Source organism: Caretta caretta, chromosome 2, assembly GCF_965140235.1.
Source record: "Caretta caretta isolate rCarCar2 chromosome 2, rCarCar1.hap1, whole genome shotgun sequence".
Classification (NCBI taxonomy): domain Eukaryota; kingdom Metazoa; phylum Chordata; order Testudines; family Cheloniidae; genus Caretta; species Caretta caretta.
Window position 1 is genome coordinate 184,480,369 of NC_134207.1, and position 19,283 is coordinate 184,499,651.

The 19,283-nt window shown below is 44.1% G+C and overlaps 1 protein-coding gene across 1 annotated transcript in view; it reads right to left on the bottom strand.

Moving 5' to 3' along the window:
- STAC (SH3 and cysteine rich domain) overlaps positions 1-13,853 on the bottom strand; it is a 109,464-nt gene extending 95,611 nt beyond the window's left edge. Inside the window, exon 1 of the mRNA XM_048839001.2 lies at positions 13,239-13,853. Within this exon, the coding sequence (XP_048694958.1) occupies positions 13,239-13,355 (117 nt within the window). The 5' untranslated portion in view covers positions 13,356-13,853. The remainder of the gene's footprint in view (positions 1-13,238) is intronic.
- Between the last annotated feature and the right edge of the window lie 5,430 nt (positions 13,854-19,283).

Sequence of the window (19,283 nt, forward strand, 5' to 3'; positions counted from 1 at the left end):
TAACTCAAATCCTTAAAGTTACACACAAGCTTGAGCACTTCGCTGGGCTCGAAGAGAAGGAGGGAGTACCAAGCACTCAGACTGTCATGGTCAGAGGTGCATAAATGAGTGAGAAATTAATCAATAGCAAAACCCCCATTGACTTCAATACGGAGAGGGTCTTACCCAGGATATTTTAGAGCAGGAGCGGGCAAACTTTTTGGCCTGAGGGCCACATCGGGGTATGGAAATTGTATGGCGGAATTGGAGGTGGGGGTGTAGGAGGGGGTGAGGGCTCAGCTCTGGCTGGGGTACAGGCTTTGGGGTGGGGCCAGAAATGAAGAGGTCAGGGTGCGGGAAAGGGCTCTGGGTTGGGTTGCAGGGGTGGGGTGGGGCTGAGGATGAGGAGTTTGGGGTGAAGGAGGGGGCTCCAGGCTGGGACTAATGGATTAAGAGGACAGGAGGGGGATCAGGGATGTGGCAGGCTGTTGGGGCATAGGGGAGGTGAGGGCTCTGGGGTGGGGCTGGAGATAAGGGGCTTGGGGTACAAGAGGGGGCTCTGGGCTGGGATAGAGGGGTTCGTAGGGCGAGGAGGGTGGGAATCAGGGCTGTGACAGGGGATTGGGGTGTGGAGGGATCAGAGGTGCAGGCTCTGGGCAGTGCTTACCTGCAGGGGCGGTGCCTGCAGATGGGGCAGCATGCAGAGCTGCCTGGCCATGCCTCCACATACTACATAGAAGCCGGAAGGGGGTCATGCCGGCTGCTTCCTGGGAGCCATGCAGAGCGGGGCAAGCCTACTACCCTGCTCCCCGGCCGGAGCGCCGGAGAAGGGCAAACCCCCACCCCCACTCCCTGGCAGGAGCTGAGGGCCAAATTAAATGGTCTAATGGGCTGGATGTGGCTTGCGGGCTATAGTTTGCCCACCCCTCCTCTAGAGGGTTGCATAGAAGGAACCTAGGCAGCCATAGGAAGAAATGAGAGAGAGACATGATCAGGGCAGAGCTATGTCCTGACCCTCAAGGCGCTGAAAGGGTACGAACTTGATGTGAGTGGGGATTCTGTTCTTCTTCCTGTTTGCTATGAAGGAGCTTACTCTCCCCTCCTCCTATTCCATGGCCCTTTCCCCTTAACCATTAATCGCCATCTCTGCTGAAATCTTTTTGGAATATTTAAATGAACAACAGCTCTTAAAATTCATTTATCTGTCATGGCAGAAATAGCTTCAAAAGTCTGGTTCCTGCATTCGCAAATAGGCAATGTAATACGTGGCTTGATCTTCAAGAGTGCTTGGCCCCCAGTAGCTCCCAATGACTTCAGCACAGGCATTGACAGTAAATGCTGTGTGCTCAGTACTTGAAAAATCAGGCTGATCACGTAGACCAGGAAGGAGCATGGTCCTGCTGTCCTCTGATGATATTGGAGGGAAGGCAACCAGCACTTCCACCCCAAAGGCAACAGAAAGATGGGAGGAGGAGAGGAAACGAAAGGTTGATTTGGAATGAAGTCCCAATTCTCCTAGACTGAATCCAGGTTTGTAGCAGGGCTTGTGCCAGAGTCTCAGGTTGGATATGAACCTGAGATGGCACTTTTCTGAGCTTAACACAATATGGTCATAGAGCCAAATTCTCTGCTGGCATAAAGTGGCATAGATCCATAAAAAGATCTGTGCCAACTGCTCTTGGGAGTCAAATGAAGGCTATTATACTGGTCAACAAGTGCAATGTTTATTACTTTGTGTTGGGTCAATTATTTCCGAACTGTAGTCTTGCTTTTCATATACTGGGGAGGCTACCAGTTTTATTGACCACGAGGTATGATACCTTGGGGGAAGGGGATCTTTTCAGAGGCTCAGCAGTTGTTGGTGGAGCATAACTGTGTGCCCCCATGGTTATTGCTTTTGGTGGACTATATTTGTTATAAATTGCTTATATTCCCAGAAAGAATTGGCTTAATTTTATTACCTTCTTTTTTCAAGAGGTCTGAATTTCTACAGTCTTGTATGGATTGTTGGACTAGCTAACTCCTGTGGACTGAGTCTCCAAAACTGCATTCTCGGTGTAGTGCAGCTCTGAGAAGGACAGGACTGTTCCAATTTTAGAAACTTGCCATTGGTTTCTGATGTGGAAAGGCCTTCATTTAACTATATTAGACCAGTTCTGCTGGAGCTATTGCCATCAATTCCCCCTTTCCTGATCTCTAAATAATAATCTGTCAGAGGTCTGTGCCATGTGTCACTTAGGCCAGGTGGGAATCACTGCAAAAGTAATAATTATAGTCTACACGCTACTGGATTTGCTGACACAATAAAACTGAAAGAAAATCCCACCCAGCAACTACACTAGCCAGCTCCCCACTACATGAGGTCCCTCCTGGCCAGCTTGGGGGCACATCAGAAAGCTTGTACTGCCACTGCCCATACTGTACCTATCAAGCATTCTTACAACTACAATACCCACCTGCTGAAGTGAAGAAACAGATTGACAGAGCCAGAAGAGTACCCAGAAGTCACCTACTACAGGACAGGCCCAACAAAGAAAATAACAGAACGCCACTAGCCATCACCTTCAGCCCCCAGCTAAAACCTCTCCAACGCATCATCAAGGATCTACAACCTATCCTGAAGGATGACCCATCACTCTCACAAATCTTGGGAGACAAGCCAGTCCTTGCTTACAGACAGCCCCCCAACCTGAAGCAAATACTCACCAGCAACCACACACCACACAACAGAACCACTAACCCAGGAACCTATCCTTGCAACAAAGCCCGTTGCCAACTGTGTCCACATATCTATTCAGGGGACACCATCATAGGGCCTAATCACATCAGCCACACTATCAGAGGCTCGTTCACCTGCACATCTACCAATGTGATATATGCCATCATGTGCCAGCAATGCCCCTCTGCCATGTACATTGGTCAAACTGGACAGTCTCTATGTAAAAGAATAAATGGACACAAATCAGATGTCAAGAATTATAACATTCACAAACCAGTTGGAGAACACTTCAGTCTCTTTGGTCACTCGATTACAGACCTAAAAGTGGCAATTCTTCAACAAAAAGACTTCAAAAACAGACTCCAACGAGAGACTGCTGAATTGGAATTAATTTACAAACTGGATACAACTAACTTAGGCTTGAATAGAGACTGGGAGTGGATGGGTCATTACACAAAGTAAAACTATTTCCCCATGTTTATTCCCCCACCCACCCCCCACTGTTCCTCAGACTTTCTTGTCAACTGCTGGAAATGGCCCACCTTGATTATCACTACAAAAAGTCCCCCCCACCCCGCTCTCTTGCTGGTAATAGCTCACCTTAAGTGATCACTCTCATTACAGTATGTATGGTAACATCCATTGTTTCATGTTCTCTGTGTATATAAATCTCCCCACTGTACCTTCCACTGCATGCATCCGATGAAGTGAGCTGTAGCTCATGAAAGCTTATGCTCAAATAAATTTGTTAGTCTCTAAGGTGCCACAAGTACTCCTTTTCTTTGTACCTATTCTGTTAACATACAAATAACGTTGGCCATGAGGGTTGCGAATTTGGAAAGTCACTTAAATAAATAAATTCCATGTAATGTGCAGGGATTCCTGGCCTGTAGTTGTAACACTCTGCACTACCTTGGGGGGACTTGGGTTTGATTTCTGTTTTTTTTATTCCTGTGCTTGAACCGGCAGGGGCAATGAATGCCTGGGTGTGCAGTGCATTTCAACTCAAAGGGAGGAAACATCCCCTTCACTCCCATTACTTACTGACTACTAAGGCCCAAATCCTAGGAAGACACCCTAAATGAGGAGGAAAGAGATCCATTTTGTTAGCATACCTAACATTTTCCATGACCTGATTGCCAAAATTCCATTTTCCTGGTGACAATAAGGTATAATACAAAAAAGAAAACAACATGAAGTTATACCAAGAGAGAAATAAATTTACATTCAAACATGGTAGACACTTTGTGATGCTTAACATTTTGGGGCAAATAAAAGGGAGCACACAGCAGGCCATAGAGGAGCAGCAGCAATGCCTTTCTTGTTTAAAAAAAAAATAGTCATCATGACTCATTTATAGAGGAAATGGAGGGTCGAGCCTCTGGAGTTTGCTTTACTTCAGCAATACTTATGACTTGAGCTGCACAGTTCTAGCAGCACTTATAAACCAGCTTCCTCCCACGCTAAAGGATTATCATCCATTTTCATTATAGGCAACTTTTAACTTGACTAGGCTTGACCCTGGACATTTTGTATGTACAGAAAATCTGAGGTCTGGCTCTGGCTTCTGTGATGAAAGCACTTGGGTGAGCTGAGGAACAGAGAGGAGAGAGAAGATGACTGGAAGGCAGAGATTAAGTGAATGACTGTTCATCTAGACCCATGCAACGCCTACGAGAAATAAATACATTTGTCATTAGGACTAACTACTGAAGATAGACTTCACTGCTGTGTACCTGCCAAAGCGTTGTCTATGCCCATATTTCATGAAACTGTTCTAGGATTTATCGAGCACCTTGGATAAGTTCACATTTCTTTCTGGTTTTGTCATCAATGCAGAACTTTCCACTAGGGCTGGCCAAAAAACAACAGTTTTGTTTTGTGAAAAATTCTGGGGTTTCAAACTTTGTTTTCATTGTGATGTGAAAGGAAGCCACAGCCTTTCACAAAAATACCCAAGTGCAAGGGACTGACTTTATAGCTTGCTGGTTAAGGATGTTAGAATCACAGAATCATAGAACTGGAAGAGACCTTGAGGTCATCTAGTCCAGTCCCCTGCACTCAAGGTTCAAGTCCCTGCTCTGAATCAGGCAGAGTCGGGACTTCAATCTTGATCTCCCACCTCCCAGGTGAGTGCTTAAAAGACCAGAGAGACCAGAATTGCATGCAGTGTTCCAGATGAGATCTCACCAGCACCTTGTACAAAGGTAATAATATGTTCATATCTTTACTGGAAATACCTTACCTAATGCATCCTAGGATTGCATTAGCCTTTTGCAGTTGCATCACATTGGCAGGTCACAGTCATCCTGTGATCAATCAATATACCCAGGTCTTTCCCCACCTCTGTTGCTTTCAGGTGGTAAGTCACCTGCTTATAGCAAAATTTGTTGTTAGTCCTTAAGTGCATGATCTTGTACTTTGCGCTATTAAATTTCATCCCATTTCTATTACTCCAGATACGGATAACCCTTGAAAACTGGGGTAACATAAATTAGATGAAATTTAGATTTCTGAGACTCTCACAGTAAAGACCAGTTCTCTCTCAGCTAGATCATGTAATTCTACTGAAGTGAATGGAGTCTCACTAGAATAACTGAGATGAGAATCTGGCCCTAAAGCTCTATTCAACATCATTTGCTATAGGTACACCTGCTGGCCGTTGCTCTGTCCAATGAACCATAGCCCTATATTTCTTTGTCTTACTCCGAGGGATGGCTGAAAAAAATGATTATTTTCTGTATGTGGAATTTACAAGTCTAAAGTGCGTAGCATTTTGCTCCTATCTGAACCAAATCTAATTGGCATGTACTGAAGGTCAGCTGTATTTTGCTTTCCATTCACAACAGCTGACTGCTAAAATGATTCTCATTAATATAGCAGTGCAAGTGTGGTGTTTTAATAATGCTCCCTTTCTAAATGCCGTTTACAAACTTATCTGTATCAAGAAAACTTACTGAGCTGTCACCGATACTCATCTACAGGACTCACTTAGGAATTCCATTGGGGAGTCAAGCTCCCCTGGCTGGGAAACAGCCCCATTATTACAATTGTTAATGAAACAGGTACAGTATGACCGATCAATGACAAAAGCCTAAATGACAGGAATTCAATTTGATAAGTTCTGGCATGGGCATTTGGTTAAAAAGCAGCTCAACTGTGAAATGACTTATATACAATAAGAAAACTTTGCAGCCTAAACAGGGGGGATGATTGCACTTGAATTTAGACGCAATAGCTTCATTTCTCTAAACAGATCTGCAACCTGTTTACAGTGTCTGAACGCTCAATGCCAACATCACAAGAACTTCATTTTATATTCATCACAGATATGGATTGGAGGTTTTCTGAGCTGAGCCAAGGGTCCTTGGTCTCCTATTACAAGTATTGAGGCTCAGTGGAGTCACTCGTGATACTTGCCAGTGTAAAAGGAAAATCAGGCCCAGAGTTTATTCCAGTCAGTCAGTGCAGAGTGTCATTTTCAAAGTTGGATATCTGTGATGCCACAACTGCAAAATCAACTCATGCGTCAATTGGAAATGGACTTTCAAAGGCATGAAATGGGTAATTCCATGCCCCAAATGGCTGGTTCGGTATGTGCACTATTACCCATTTTGCATGAATGCCCATTTGTATGTGTATATACAAGTTTTGTGCATGGGGTAGATGCACTCACAAATCAAGTGAGCCCAACTCAGTCACCCATAGCTGAAAATGTGGTCCTACATCTGAAGTACATCTGGGCAAACCAACCAAATTTTGTTTTATGAGCATTCACATGAAAAAATGATAGCTTTCTACCTGCAAAAACTGCTTATTTTGTTTCAGTAAAATATTGCTTCTCTTTAGGCAAATCTGCTTTTATTGCTGGCACTGAGATTTTTTTCACACAAGGCTCAAGTCAAGTCATTACTAGCCAGTGCTAAGTCAGATATGCATCAAGAGACAGTAGACGTTTTTCTTTACTCTGGATTGCAGGGTGGGTAGGGGAAAGGAGAATAAACAGATCGACTTCCCATTTTACTTCGGATATCCTGATGCCCCAGAAGGAGCCACAAACCTAATTATATATAGAGAAAATAATGCAGTCCCTGAATATTTGGTCAGCAGGTGAATAGGTGAGAGGTAAGAAAGAAAAGGACAAAGACAAAAGAAAAATATATCTGTTTATGTATATCAGTAGAGGGAAACAAAAAGTGTAGTTATTCATAGAGATAGAACACCACTGTCTTACCTGAAATTAAAATTTCTTCTGTATACTTTTATTAAAATACTCCCCCAAATAAATGTGTTAGCCCAATACCTTAGCTCATTTTCTTCCCCTTAGAACTACCAACTTTATATCCTTCACAATATGTACTCACCATTTTAGGAAGTGGCATGTAAAGCATCTGTGGGGAAGAACAGGAAATGCCTTTTTTCCCCTTAGGTTTTCTTTTTAAGTTGTTTTTTCTATTCCCTTGAAAATAATCATAGCAGCAGTTTGCATATTTGATATTTATTCAGTAGTGTGGAGGGGGAAGCAATAACTGCATGCTATATTACCTGCCCTTTTAAAATATTCATTGACCAGTAACCTATCCCTCATCTATGAAGCTTCATGAAGTATTAACTCTTTATGCAGGGGAGATCTCCATTAAACACTGTAGACCAAATCCTGCAAGATTAAACCATGTGTTATCCTATTAACATCAATAGGGTTGCAAGCCATTTCAGTCAGCTCAGAATTTGCTACTGACATCTTTGTTTAGAAACATTATTTAATTATATTACTTGTATGTGGCCCACAGGGTGGTAGGTAGTGGGTTCAAACTTCTGGATTGCTACTATAGATTGCTACAGGTATGAAGACCAGATCCCTCTCTGGAAGATTCATTATACTAAAAAGGTAGATTTTTAGTATTTTCCATTACCTGTATGCTGATACATAGAGAGTGCATAAATGTGCTGGGTATCTTTAATTGCTGTCACTAACCTGGGAGATATTTTTCTTTATTTACCTGTGAGCTAGTCACTGGCTACGCGGTAGATCTCCACAGTGCCAGCAATTCAATGTGCAAGTCAATTTTGGGTTGTTATGCAAATATCTCCGCTACGGAGCATATTTAATGGTGTGTGACTCTCATACACAGACCTGTACTTTACAAAAGTAGATGGAAATGGGCATACCTATGAAAGAATGCCTGATTTTCTGTGGTGTCCATCAACACCTATAAGAAAGAAATTTCTGGATGGCAGTTTCAATGGAAGCCAGCTTACCTTGGCTATAAATCAAACCCTAGTGGCTTGGTGATTATGGTCACTGAACAACCAGAGCTCCCCATTGACCTCAATTGGGACTATAGATGCTCAGCACCTCAGAAAATTAGGCCTTGAAGATGCAAATAGAATATTTAAGTTGTTCTGGTCTGATGTCTCTGAAGATTTGTCCCAAATTATTAAACCCAACACTAATAAAACTTGACTAATTATAGAAGAAGTCAAGATGTGGGCTCAGTTAGGAAAGTTCCACTGAATTCAATAGGGACAGAACTAATCAGTATCTATACCAATAACTCTAAAAAATCTATAGCATTTAATGAAGAATTATCTCCTTCTCATGGGCTTTTTAATCATCCTATCAAACATTATAGCAGGGATTAGAATTCTTTATTGAATTTAATAACATGGTGCAAAAATTGAAATGTTATAATTTTCTATTACCTTCTATAGGATTTATCCAAAAGGTCCTAAAAGGCACAAGTAACCATAGGTGCTGGAACTAGAGGTACTTGGGGTGTTGCCGCACCCCGTCTTGAAGTGGTTTCCATCGTATGCAGGGTTAACAATTCAGTTAAATGGCTCTCAGCACCCCCACTATACAAATTGTTTCAGTACCCCTGCAAGTGACAAGATCCCAGAGAAATAAATTCTCTTACAGAATACATTAGTCAATTCCTTCCTTTTTTTAGGTGCGGAACTAGAGGACCCTACAAAAACTGGCCTTTTCCGTCTCACTAGATCTGTGGGGTCAAATACACAGGAGCCATAATTTAGAAACATATGTACATAGTATAATTTATAATTATTACAAATAATTATTAATTTTGAACCCACATAAGGTGGTTCTTACCATATATCTAACACACCCTTTTCCGTTGTACTTAGGTGCCAAATAAATGCTTGTAATACCTAATAAATTACTATTATCATCACAGTATTCCTAACCATTCAAGCTGCAGACTTTTGAACATAGCAGGAATTTATATTCTGTTACAAGCAGGCCTAGTTATATTTGTTGCCCTTTGAATACACATCTGATACAACAATATCTACAGTATACTGTCCCTCAGGCTCATACATTAAATTAAGGGCAGATAATCTGAAAACTTGTGTTTATGTAGAGTAAAGCAAACATATTAGGGAATTCCTTAACATAAAGTCGTATGTTCTAAGCACATGTTCTAAGCACGTTTGTTGCTTTATATTAGAGGCTATACAATATTTTGTGTATTCCAATGCAATGACACAAAGCATAAAGGATCATTGACAGCATGGTTGAGAGGAATGAGGCCTGATCTACACTTAAAATTTAGATTGACATAGCTACACTGCTTAGGGGCGTGTGAAAAATCCAGCAGGTGTAAATGCAGCTAAATCAATGGATTCAACAGGTGTAGATGCAGCAAAATCAATGGAAGAATATTTGCGTTGACTTAGCTATTGCTCATGATGGTGGTGTTCTTATACTAACAGAAAAACCCTGTCCACCGGTGTAGACTGCATCTGCTTTATGGGGTTATGCTGGCCTAGCTATGATGCCTAGCTATGCCTGTATAGTCCCCATAGTGTAGACATGGCGATAGAGTGGTGCTGGGAGTTAGATTCTCCTGAATTTTCTGGGCCACATTCAGACCTCATGTGAGTGCATCTTCAGCTGTGTGTCCTTGAACATATCATTTAGGGTTCAATTCAAGTACACTTACCCATGCTGAATTGTACCTTACTCTGTGAGCAGTTGCATTGAAACCAATCAGTTTGTCAGTATGAGCAAGGGTATCAGAATCTTGTACTTACCCTTTCTATGTATCAGTTTCCTCATCTGTAAAATGGAGTTCACAATACTTATCCAGTCAATGCAGGGTTTGTGAGGATTACTTGATACTTGTATATGGCATTGCAGTTTACTGTTGATTGGGATATACTTCCATATAAGGAATGTGATTCAATTATGAGAGGCTGTCCAATTAGAAATGCCTAATAAACTTCTTTGTAGACACTTGCACAAATCTGCATGGCAACAAAGTTAGATTTTCACCAACCACTCACTTCCTGCCTGCTAGAGCCCTCCAAATTTCAGCTGCTTTTCTGGTAGCCTGAAATTGTGCATCTCAAAACATGCTCATCAGGTACTGCAGTATTGCTTGGCTGTCATCTTTTTGAATACAACAGTTTGTGTATGCACATTTCAAGCCTGCTTTCTGAAATATAGCCCCATGAGTCTTTATTCCTCAAAAGTTTTTATGCTGCTGAAGAGCTCCCTGTTCATTTTTAAAGTGGCTTTTTCTGTACAATGGAGAATACAATGTCCCTTCTGATCGCATCTAAAATAAATACTCAAAACATAAATATACACGTTACGTGTGTTGAAGTCTTTATATGCAAATAACAGTATTGACGGATAAAAACTTCAGACATCCAGGCCTTTTGCTTGTTCAAGTGTGGTGTGAGACTGGCAAAGCTAAAGATTATTGTTCGACTAGAAGTCATTTAGCAGTATCATGGCCTCTTGCCAGATGAGCCTAACTCCCATTGGCATTACTGGGAGTAGTATGGATGTATGACCAGGAGAAGAGTAATTTTATAGATAAATATTTTGCTTGATCTGATTTTAGGATCAGAATTAGTCCTTTTTGTTGTGCAGAAAGCATTTTTAACTCATCCAAGAAGTGCCTCATGCACACAGTAGTAGCCAAGTCTGATTAGATGAACAGAACCTAAAGCTTTATAACTTTTTGCTTGACTCTGCCTGAGGACAGTATCATACAGCACCGAGGAGCCATGGCCGAGCACACACCTTCATGCACCTCATCTGTACACGGGGTAGAGTGCTGAGTGTCTCCTGTGAGGCACTTTCAAATCCCATGGACTTCTCTGGGAGACAAGGTTGCTCAATACCTACCAGGTAGATCCTGGTGGAGTTGGGCCCTCAGTGAATAACTGTCTCTTTTTTCATCTCCTCTAAAAATGCTTCTGTGTTCTACAGTGATGTCCCACAGCCCTACAGTTCACAGTAGTATTGGATCATTATTGCAGAATATTGATGGTGCAGGGCTTTTTCTTTTAAAGATAAAGGTGTGCCTTTATTTAGAGAATTCTCTAATTCTCTTCCTTGTGGTACCAAAGAACACTCTCAGCATGGCCCAAAGCATAGGTGCTGACTCTCTGGCTGCACAGATGGAAAAAAATCTTGGGTGCTTAGCACCCATCAGCAGCCAGCCCCCTGGCGCCTCCCATCCACCAGTGGCCCCACCAATCAACTCCTCCCTCTCCCTCCCAGTGCCTCCTGCCTGGCCCTTCAGACGTTTTAATCTGGCCCTTGAGCTCCTGCAGCGTGTAGTAGGCACTGGGCGGGAGGGGGAGGAGTGGGGAGGAGGAGCGCTCAGGGGAGGGGGTGGAACTAGGTGGGAAGAGGCAGGGTGGGTGTGGAGTGGGGGGTCGAACATGGGCGGGAAGAGGCGGGGTTGGGGTGGGGGCGCAGCCTGGTGCAGAGCAGCAGGTTGAGCATCCCCGGGGCCTGGAGGAAGCCGGCATCCATGAAAGTACTGTGGCTTCCTATACTGTTACTACACTGCTTTAGGTCATTATTGTGGAATTCTGTGGAATACTACAATATATATATACTGTGGGCTAAAGCAGCAGTTTGACTTAAATCCAGATACAATGTGCCCCTTATCAGCTAAAGCAGGGGTGGGCAAAATACGGCCTGGGGGCTGCATCCAGCCCTTCAGACATTTTAATCGGGCCCTCGAGCTCCCGCTGGGGAGCAGGGTCCAGAGCTTGACCCGCTCCGGCAGTCCCGCTGGGGAGAGGGGTCGGGGGCTTGCCCTGCTCTTCATGTGCTGTGGCTCCACGTGGCTTCTGGAAGCAGCAGCATGTCGCCCCTCTGACTCCTACACATAGGGGCAGCCAGGGGACTCCACATGCTCCAGGGGGCTCCAGGAACTGCGGCCAATGGGAGCTGCCTGGATGCACCTCCACATAGGAGCTGGAAGGGGGACATGGCGCTGCTTGAGGTAAGTACCAACCGGAGCCTGACCCCCTCCTGCACCCCAATGCTCTGCCCCAGCCCTGATCCCCCTTCTTCCCTCTGAACTGCTCGGTCCCAGCCCAGAGCACCTTCCTGCACACCCAACCCCTCATTCCCATTCCCACCCCCACCCCAGAGCCCACACCCCAAGCCGGAGTCACACCCCCCTCCACACCCCAATCCCCTGGCCCAGCCCGGAGCCCCCTCCTGCACCTGAACTCCTCATTTCTGGCTCCACCCCAGAGCCCACACCCCCAGCCAGAGCCCTCACCCCTTCCCATACCCAACCCCCAATTGCATGAGCATTCGTGGCCCACCATACAATTTCCATACCCAGATGTGGCCCTCAGGCCAAAAAGTTTGCCCATCTTGGGCTAAACTGCCATTAGGTCCTGTGGTTTCTAAATATCTATCCGGACATAAGCAGTTAGGGTCAGAGACCATCTTTTTGTGCTGTTTTTGTACAGTGCCTAGCACAATGAGGCCATGGGCCATGCCTGAGGCTCCCAGGCACAACTGCAATGCCAATAAAAAATAAATTGTGAGATTGTCCAGTAAACAGAAGAGCACCATTATTTTGGAAATCTGCTTTGTTTCATATACTTTTCTCTTCCTAATTATACACAGGTTGACCCAGAAACTTTTCGCAAGTAAATCTATGAAACATTTAAGAGCACAGAAATTGGAGATGAGTGGTTGTTTTTTTTAGCAAAGTAATTTGAGCCAGATAATTAAAATGGATTGGGGGAAGAAAACCATCTCTTATAGAGAGCGGGTACGAATTCTTGCACCAAAATGACCATTCAGGCCCTATTTCAAATACTGATGTGTTTAAAAGGGAATGCCCAAGTTCACAGAAGCATCTGTCAGAAAATAACCCACAACTGTTTCCTGAACCTGCAACACATTCAGTTATTCCAGCCATGAACAAGTGAAAACCTTGGACCCATTCTCACGCCAAGTATTAAAATATCTATTGAAAGGGATTGATTCCCCCTCCCCCTTAAGAAAAATAAATCTCAAAACCATTTCTCCCCCTCAATTCAAACTCTAGGGTCACCCAGGTGAATGGCAAGTGTTCTGAAGTCTGGCCATTATAAACATGTAATAGGCTTAGAACATTATAAGCCACAACAATAATAAATCACCATTTTTAATCCTTGTCCAGAATTTCAATTTACAAAAATATACCTCCAGCATAGAGTAAAATCTGCCTTTTTTTTTTTTTTAAATACCAAATGGATTAAATACCTTTGATTCCTGGCTGGTAGTAGATGCTGGAGAGGGGGGTTGATCTGTGTTCTCTAGTTCATTCTCTTTCTCCACATTATCCACACTGACTTCAGTAGTGTTGCTTGGCGGAATCATTTTACCTCTAAAATAATACCGTTGCTATCGGGAAGAGAGCTCCAGTCCTCTCCTGCTTTTGTTTATTTAATTTGTTCTTTCTTCTCCGTTCCTGCAGCGCAAACACACTCCTCTCATTCTCAGTTTGGCTATATTTGAAGGCTAGAATTCTCTGGATTTTCTTTTTCTTCTCCTCTTCCTCCCTCACTCCCCCCTCCCCCGCCCCCTTCCCCTCTGTAATTCTGCTGCAAGGGAAGTAAGTTATTGATGGCTCTGTGGGTCAGTTGTGTGTCTGCTTCTGTGTTTTTCTTGCTCCTTCTTTCCTCAGAGTGAAGCCTGGAGGTGTAGAACAGAGAGTCGTGACTGTCAGCCCAGTGATCAAATGGGAGTGAGCTGAAGCAGAAAGCCTGAGCTGCTCACACACATGGGGCACTGGAGGGAGGAGTTGTATTTCTAATGCCTTGAACGGCTTTGCAGGAGCATGTGCTGTCATAGTAGTGAAAGAAAGTAATGCACTCACACACACACGCAACTGCACACGAGGGTTGGAGGAGCTGTTTTACCTTTTAGTAAGGCTCAAGATACGGGAGCGTGGCACCGTTTGAAGAAGTGCAGCTGCTCATTTATGTTCTAGTAAATTGTATGGTGTGGAGTGTGCGTTAGGGGGATTCCAGAAACGAAGAGGAAAACATCCCCACCAAATAGGGACATCACAAATCAAAGGAAGCTGGCACTTTTAGAGCAGGAAGCTTCCTCCCAAACTTCTTGCTAAAAGGGGACATGACAGGCACACAGAAAACCCTCCCTGGTATCACATGCCCCTGGGTGAATAGGAAATGCAGGCAAAACAGCATCGCTCTGAGTGAGGCACATGGAATCGAGCATGGCAGCGGCTGTCGAAAGGTCAAATGAAGCATCCATGAGCTGCACAATTCCTACACGTGGAGGTTGCCACGGTGATAATGCTAGATGAGTAACTAAATGATGGTGTCCAGTGAAGCAGCGGGAAATATCTCTCCACACAGCTGAGAATGGTGTTGTCACACCAGGACCCTTTGGGGGAATAAGCCAGTGCTGGGGACTTTCACTTAGTGGATCAGATCCTCAGGGTGTGTAAAAAAAAAAAAGTGTCACTCCATTGCCTTTCTGATTTACACCTGCTGAGGATTTGGCTCAGTACATTTAAATAGCTACTTACTTGCTGTTTCATCCTCTGTGCCCTTATACACAAGGCTGAGTGCATAGCATGTTCTTTAAAGGGGATTCTATGGGGCATTTTTGCTTGTATTCATACAGCATTATTGTGGCACGTCTCACCTCCTTTCCACACTGATTTAAGGGCTAAGCGTCTTACAGTCAGTAGGATTCGAGAGTGCTTGGCTCCTAGCAGACAGGCTTACCATATTGTGGGGTGAGCCCCTTCAATTAGAGGGGAGCATATGACCCTTAGATATTAATAACATACTTTGAAAAGTAGTTTCTCCTTTAATCTGTGGTTCTACCCTGAAAAGTGGCAACTGATAAAAGTGGTAAGAATGGCAATTTCTTACTTGGCAGATTTGCTAACCTGTTATATTCAGAGGTAGATCCGCTGAACTTAGAGACACAGATACATTCTGACTGCTTTTCACTCCGTGTCACTATGGGAGAGTGAACTGGATTCTGTAGTGGCCCAGGCCTCAGCCACAGGATTGTTAACTAAGGTTCTGTTGCAGGGCCATATATTGTTCCAGGTAATTCCCTGGTGGTTTCCACAGGTGTAAATGAAGGTGGAATATGAAGACAATGGGGTTGTACGGGTCTAAGGGAGTGCAGAATTAGGCCTGTAGACTTCTTATTCTTTGTAATGATGCAGGGGACAGGAAAAAAGCCGCAGCCTTACTTTGAATCCCCAGGCAAATTTTCAGGGCTCTCAGGAAAAAAAAAAGAGCTTTTTACCTTTAAATGGAGTATCTTGGATACCAAAATCATTACCAGCCAATCAACATGGACCCTATGGATGCTCTTTGTACAGTCCCTTAGGAGCAGAACTGTACCTGCAAACATAATTCTTTGTTTGTCCTGTTGTGGTTAATGCCATTACAGCCATAAAAATGCACTTTGGTCATTCACGTAAGGGCTGCAATGAAGCTAAGATGGCGCGGGTGGGGTGGGGAGGTGGGGATACAGAACTCACAGCAGTGGATTTGGCAGGGAAGCAAATTTCAAATTCTGTATTTTAAAAAAATTCAAGCAGAGTCCTAGATTGTGCCTCTCTGAGCTTTGGGGCCCTCCATCCATGTGTGGAGCTATAGAATCATAGACTTTAAGGTCAGAAGGGACCATTATGCTCATCTAGTCTGCCCTCCTGCACAACGCAGGCCACAGAATCTCACCCACCCACTCCTGTAACAAACCTCTAACCTATGTCTGAGCTATTGAAGTCCTCAAATCGTGGTTTAAAGACTTTGAGGTGCAGAGTATCCTCCAGCAAGTGACCCGTGCCCCACACTGCAGAGGAAGGCGAAAAACCTCCAGGGCCTCTGCCAATCTGCCCTGGAGGAAAATTCCTTCCCGATTCCAAATATGGTGATCAGCTAAACCCTGAGCATGTGGGAAGACCCACCAGCCAGCCACCCAGGAAAAAATTCTCTGTAGTAACTCAGATCCCACTCCATCTAACATCCCATCACAGGCCATTGGGCATATCTACTGCTAATAGTTGAAGACCGATTAATTGCCAAAATTAGGCTATCCCATCATATCATCCCTTCCATAAACTTATCAAGCTTAGTCTTGAACCAGATATGTCTTTTGACCTCACCCCTCCTGCATGGAATATGAGGGTCAGGTGTTCCATGGCATCATCCCTTCAGAGAGTACCTGAGGTAGGAATGGGCCAATAGCAGGGCCTATTAGGCAACAATTGGTCAGATTTGAGGACAGGGTCATTGTCTCTCCTTCTAGCCCTGTGTAGACAAGTTTAAAAATAAAGGTAACCTAGATCCAGACCTGAAGAAGAGCTCTATGTAAGCTTCAAAGCTTGTCTCTCTCTCACCAACTGAAGTTGGTTCAATGCAAGAACTTACCTCAACCACCTTGTGTCTCTGATATCCTGGGACCATCACAGGTACAACTACACAGTAAACTGAAGGTCCTTTCTGTTCAGGGGACTCAGGTCAGCTGTGGGCATGGGAGATCCTGCCAGGGAGATGTTGGTGAAGACACATGGGCCTCTCTGTGGGTGGCCCTGGTCTCCTTTAGATTCCAGGCAGTTTGGGGGCACCACATTGGATCATTCCACAGAGGGTGCATGTCCGAGCCCAACAGAGCAATTTTTTCTCCTCACAGAACCCCTCCCAGGAGTATTTCCAGCCGATACTTATCAGTTGGAAGCCTGTACCTGTGTTCTGTTACTGGTTAGGGAGCTCAAACAGGTCTTGTATAAAATTTTTTGCCACTCCTCTCTAAAATAAACATGAGATCCTTTTAAGAGGCAGAGTAATACTTAATGCTCCAAGTATTGTAAAATCATGCACACATTCTGTATTAAAAGCATGTAATGTCATGAATGTAAAAGTGACTCTCCTACCACACTCAGTACTCAATTCTTTTTGTTTAACCAAATTAGTACCGACACCTGCTGCACTCCCTTCCTTCTCCCAATTACTCACTTGTCAGCCATGACTGATCTGCCAGTTACTTGACAATTAGCCTGGGAAAGATGACTCAAAGCTCAAATCTTAAAAATGCCTCTCCCCTCCCCCCATCAACAGTGATTTATCAAAAATCAAATATCAAGTATAATAAAACAGAGAGATCACATTAAATAAACCTACAAATCCTCTCTTTCCCAGTCATCCTTGAAAAAGTTGGCTCTGTGATTGATGCTGATCATTCTCTGGGTGAAGGTTCTTGCCTGATATGTGAGGTACTACAGTATGCCACTAAATGAAAGACAATGAAGCAGATTCTCTAATGAAAAGATGAGTATAGATTTTGGAGCAGGGAAAGGAATTTTAATGAATAAATGTAAGAGTCTCAACCGCCAACTGTGGCTGCTTAGCTGCATGAAGCAGCTGTAAAGTCACAGCCAAGAATTCCCCTGACAGGGGGATCCTCAGGTGATGAAAAGCCAGCATAGATGGCTCCATGCCATCTGCTCCTCCCTCCACATAGAGGGGGAATTAGGGGCAGGGATGGGGAGCATAGAGGGCAGTGCACTGTGATCCACTGAACCCTGGCTGGCAAAACGCTTCCTGAAGGACTACTGCAACTGGCATAGTTTGGAGCAGCACAAAGATTGTTCTAAACTACACCTGGGCTGTTTCAGCTCTTAGCCAGTCCAAGAATGGAGAAGAGAAATGGTTGCACAGGGTATGTCTACACTGCCAACAACAACAACAAAAAAATCCTACAGCAGTAAGTCTCAGTGTCCAGGTCAACTGACTCAGGCTTGTGCTACGGGGCTAAAAATAGCAGCGTAGATGTGCTGGCTGGAGCTCAGGCTCACTGGGTTTCAGAGTCTGGGCTCCAGCCCCAGCAGGAACATTTGCACCACTACTTTTAGCCCTGTAGTGCAGCCCCACGAGCCTGAGTCAGTTGACCTGAGCTTAGAAACTTGCTGCTGCAGGATTTTTTTGATGCAGTGTAGACCTACCTTTAAAGGCACATTTCTCCCCACTTCCTTCGGCTGCACTAAGGGTATATCTACACTATGGAGACTATCGGCAGAGCTGCATTGCCGTAGCTATGTCAGCATAACCTCCTGGTGTAGATGCAGCGCACTCTGATGGAAGGGGTATTTCTGTGGGTGTAGGAACACTACCTCCTCAAATGACAGTAGTTATGGCGACAGAAGCATTCTTCCATCAACAGCGCTGCAGCTGCACCGGGCATGAGGTCAGCATACCTATTGTGGTCAGGGGTGTGGATTTTTAACATCCCTGAGTGATGTAACTAGGTCATCTTAGCTTTTAAGTGTAGACCAGGCCTAAGTCTGAACTCAGTACAGCTGAAAATCTGACCCACCTTCTCTATTCTATGCCATTCAGACACAAACCTCCTGACAGACATTTAACACTCATTTAAAGGAACAGGTATGGAATCTAGTTACATTAACATAAAAATTAAAACAAATGAATTCAGCACTTATAAAAGGGTTTTAGATTGACAGACTATGAGACTAACATCTTCTGATTATTAATGGGGTGGGGTGGGAGGAAAAGGGAGTAAATTACAGGCCTGATTCTTCACTGCCTTGGACCTTGTGCAATTATGTACACCAGTGCAAAGTGGGTATAAAATGCTTACAGATCAGAATGATAACATTTTGCACAGACTGCGCAGGTGTAGAAAATAACTACCTAAGGTGCAAGGCAGTAAAGAAGCAGGCCCTGGACAATCCCAGTCTCTTATACTTAGAATATAGAGGAGTAGGACACTCTCTGAAGCCACTTGGGATCTGACTATGCAGACCTAGCCAACCTAGGAAATGCTTAGATTGTTGGGTGTCATAGAAACCTTAAAAAAGATAGAAAAATTACAGCAGCTGCAGTACAAGTTGCCTCCACATCAGCCCCCACACCTGTGTGCTTCAACCCTGTTCGGGGGTACTTCTCTAGGGATCAAACAGTAGCTGGGTTTCTTTGCCTGTTCAGTCCTTTGCCTGTCTGCTGAGATCAGCAACAAATCTGCCATTGAGTATCATTGTGACAGTGATTATATTTTAAATGTGGATTAGCATTGCACAATTGGCCAGGTGTATTGTGGGATCCTTGTTTGGACTATCCTCTGAAGTGTTAGCTATTGGCCGCTGCTGGAAACCAGGATACCAAACCAGCAGTTTGCTTCAGTATGACCACTCCCCTGTCTCTAAGTAATGAGGTTGCAAGCACTTCTCAGTGGACAGCCATTGCACCATTACAGGAAACAGTATTACAAATAGCATCAGGTGGCTAATTATTATTT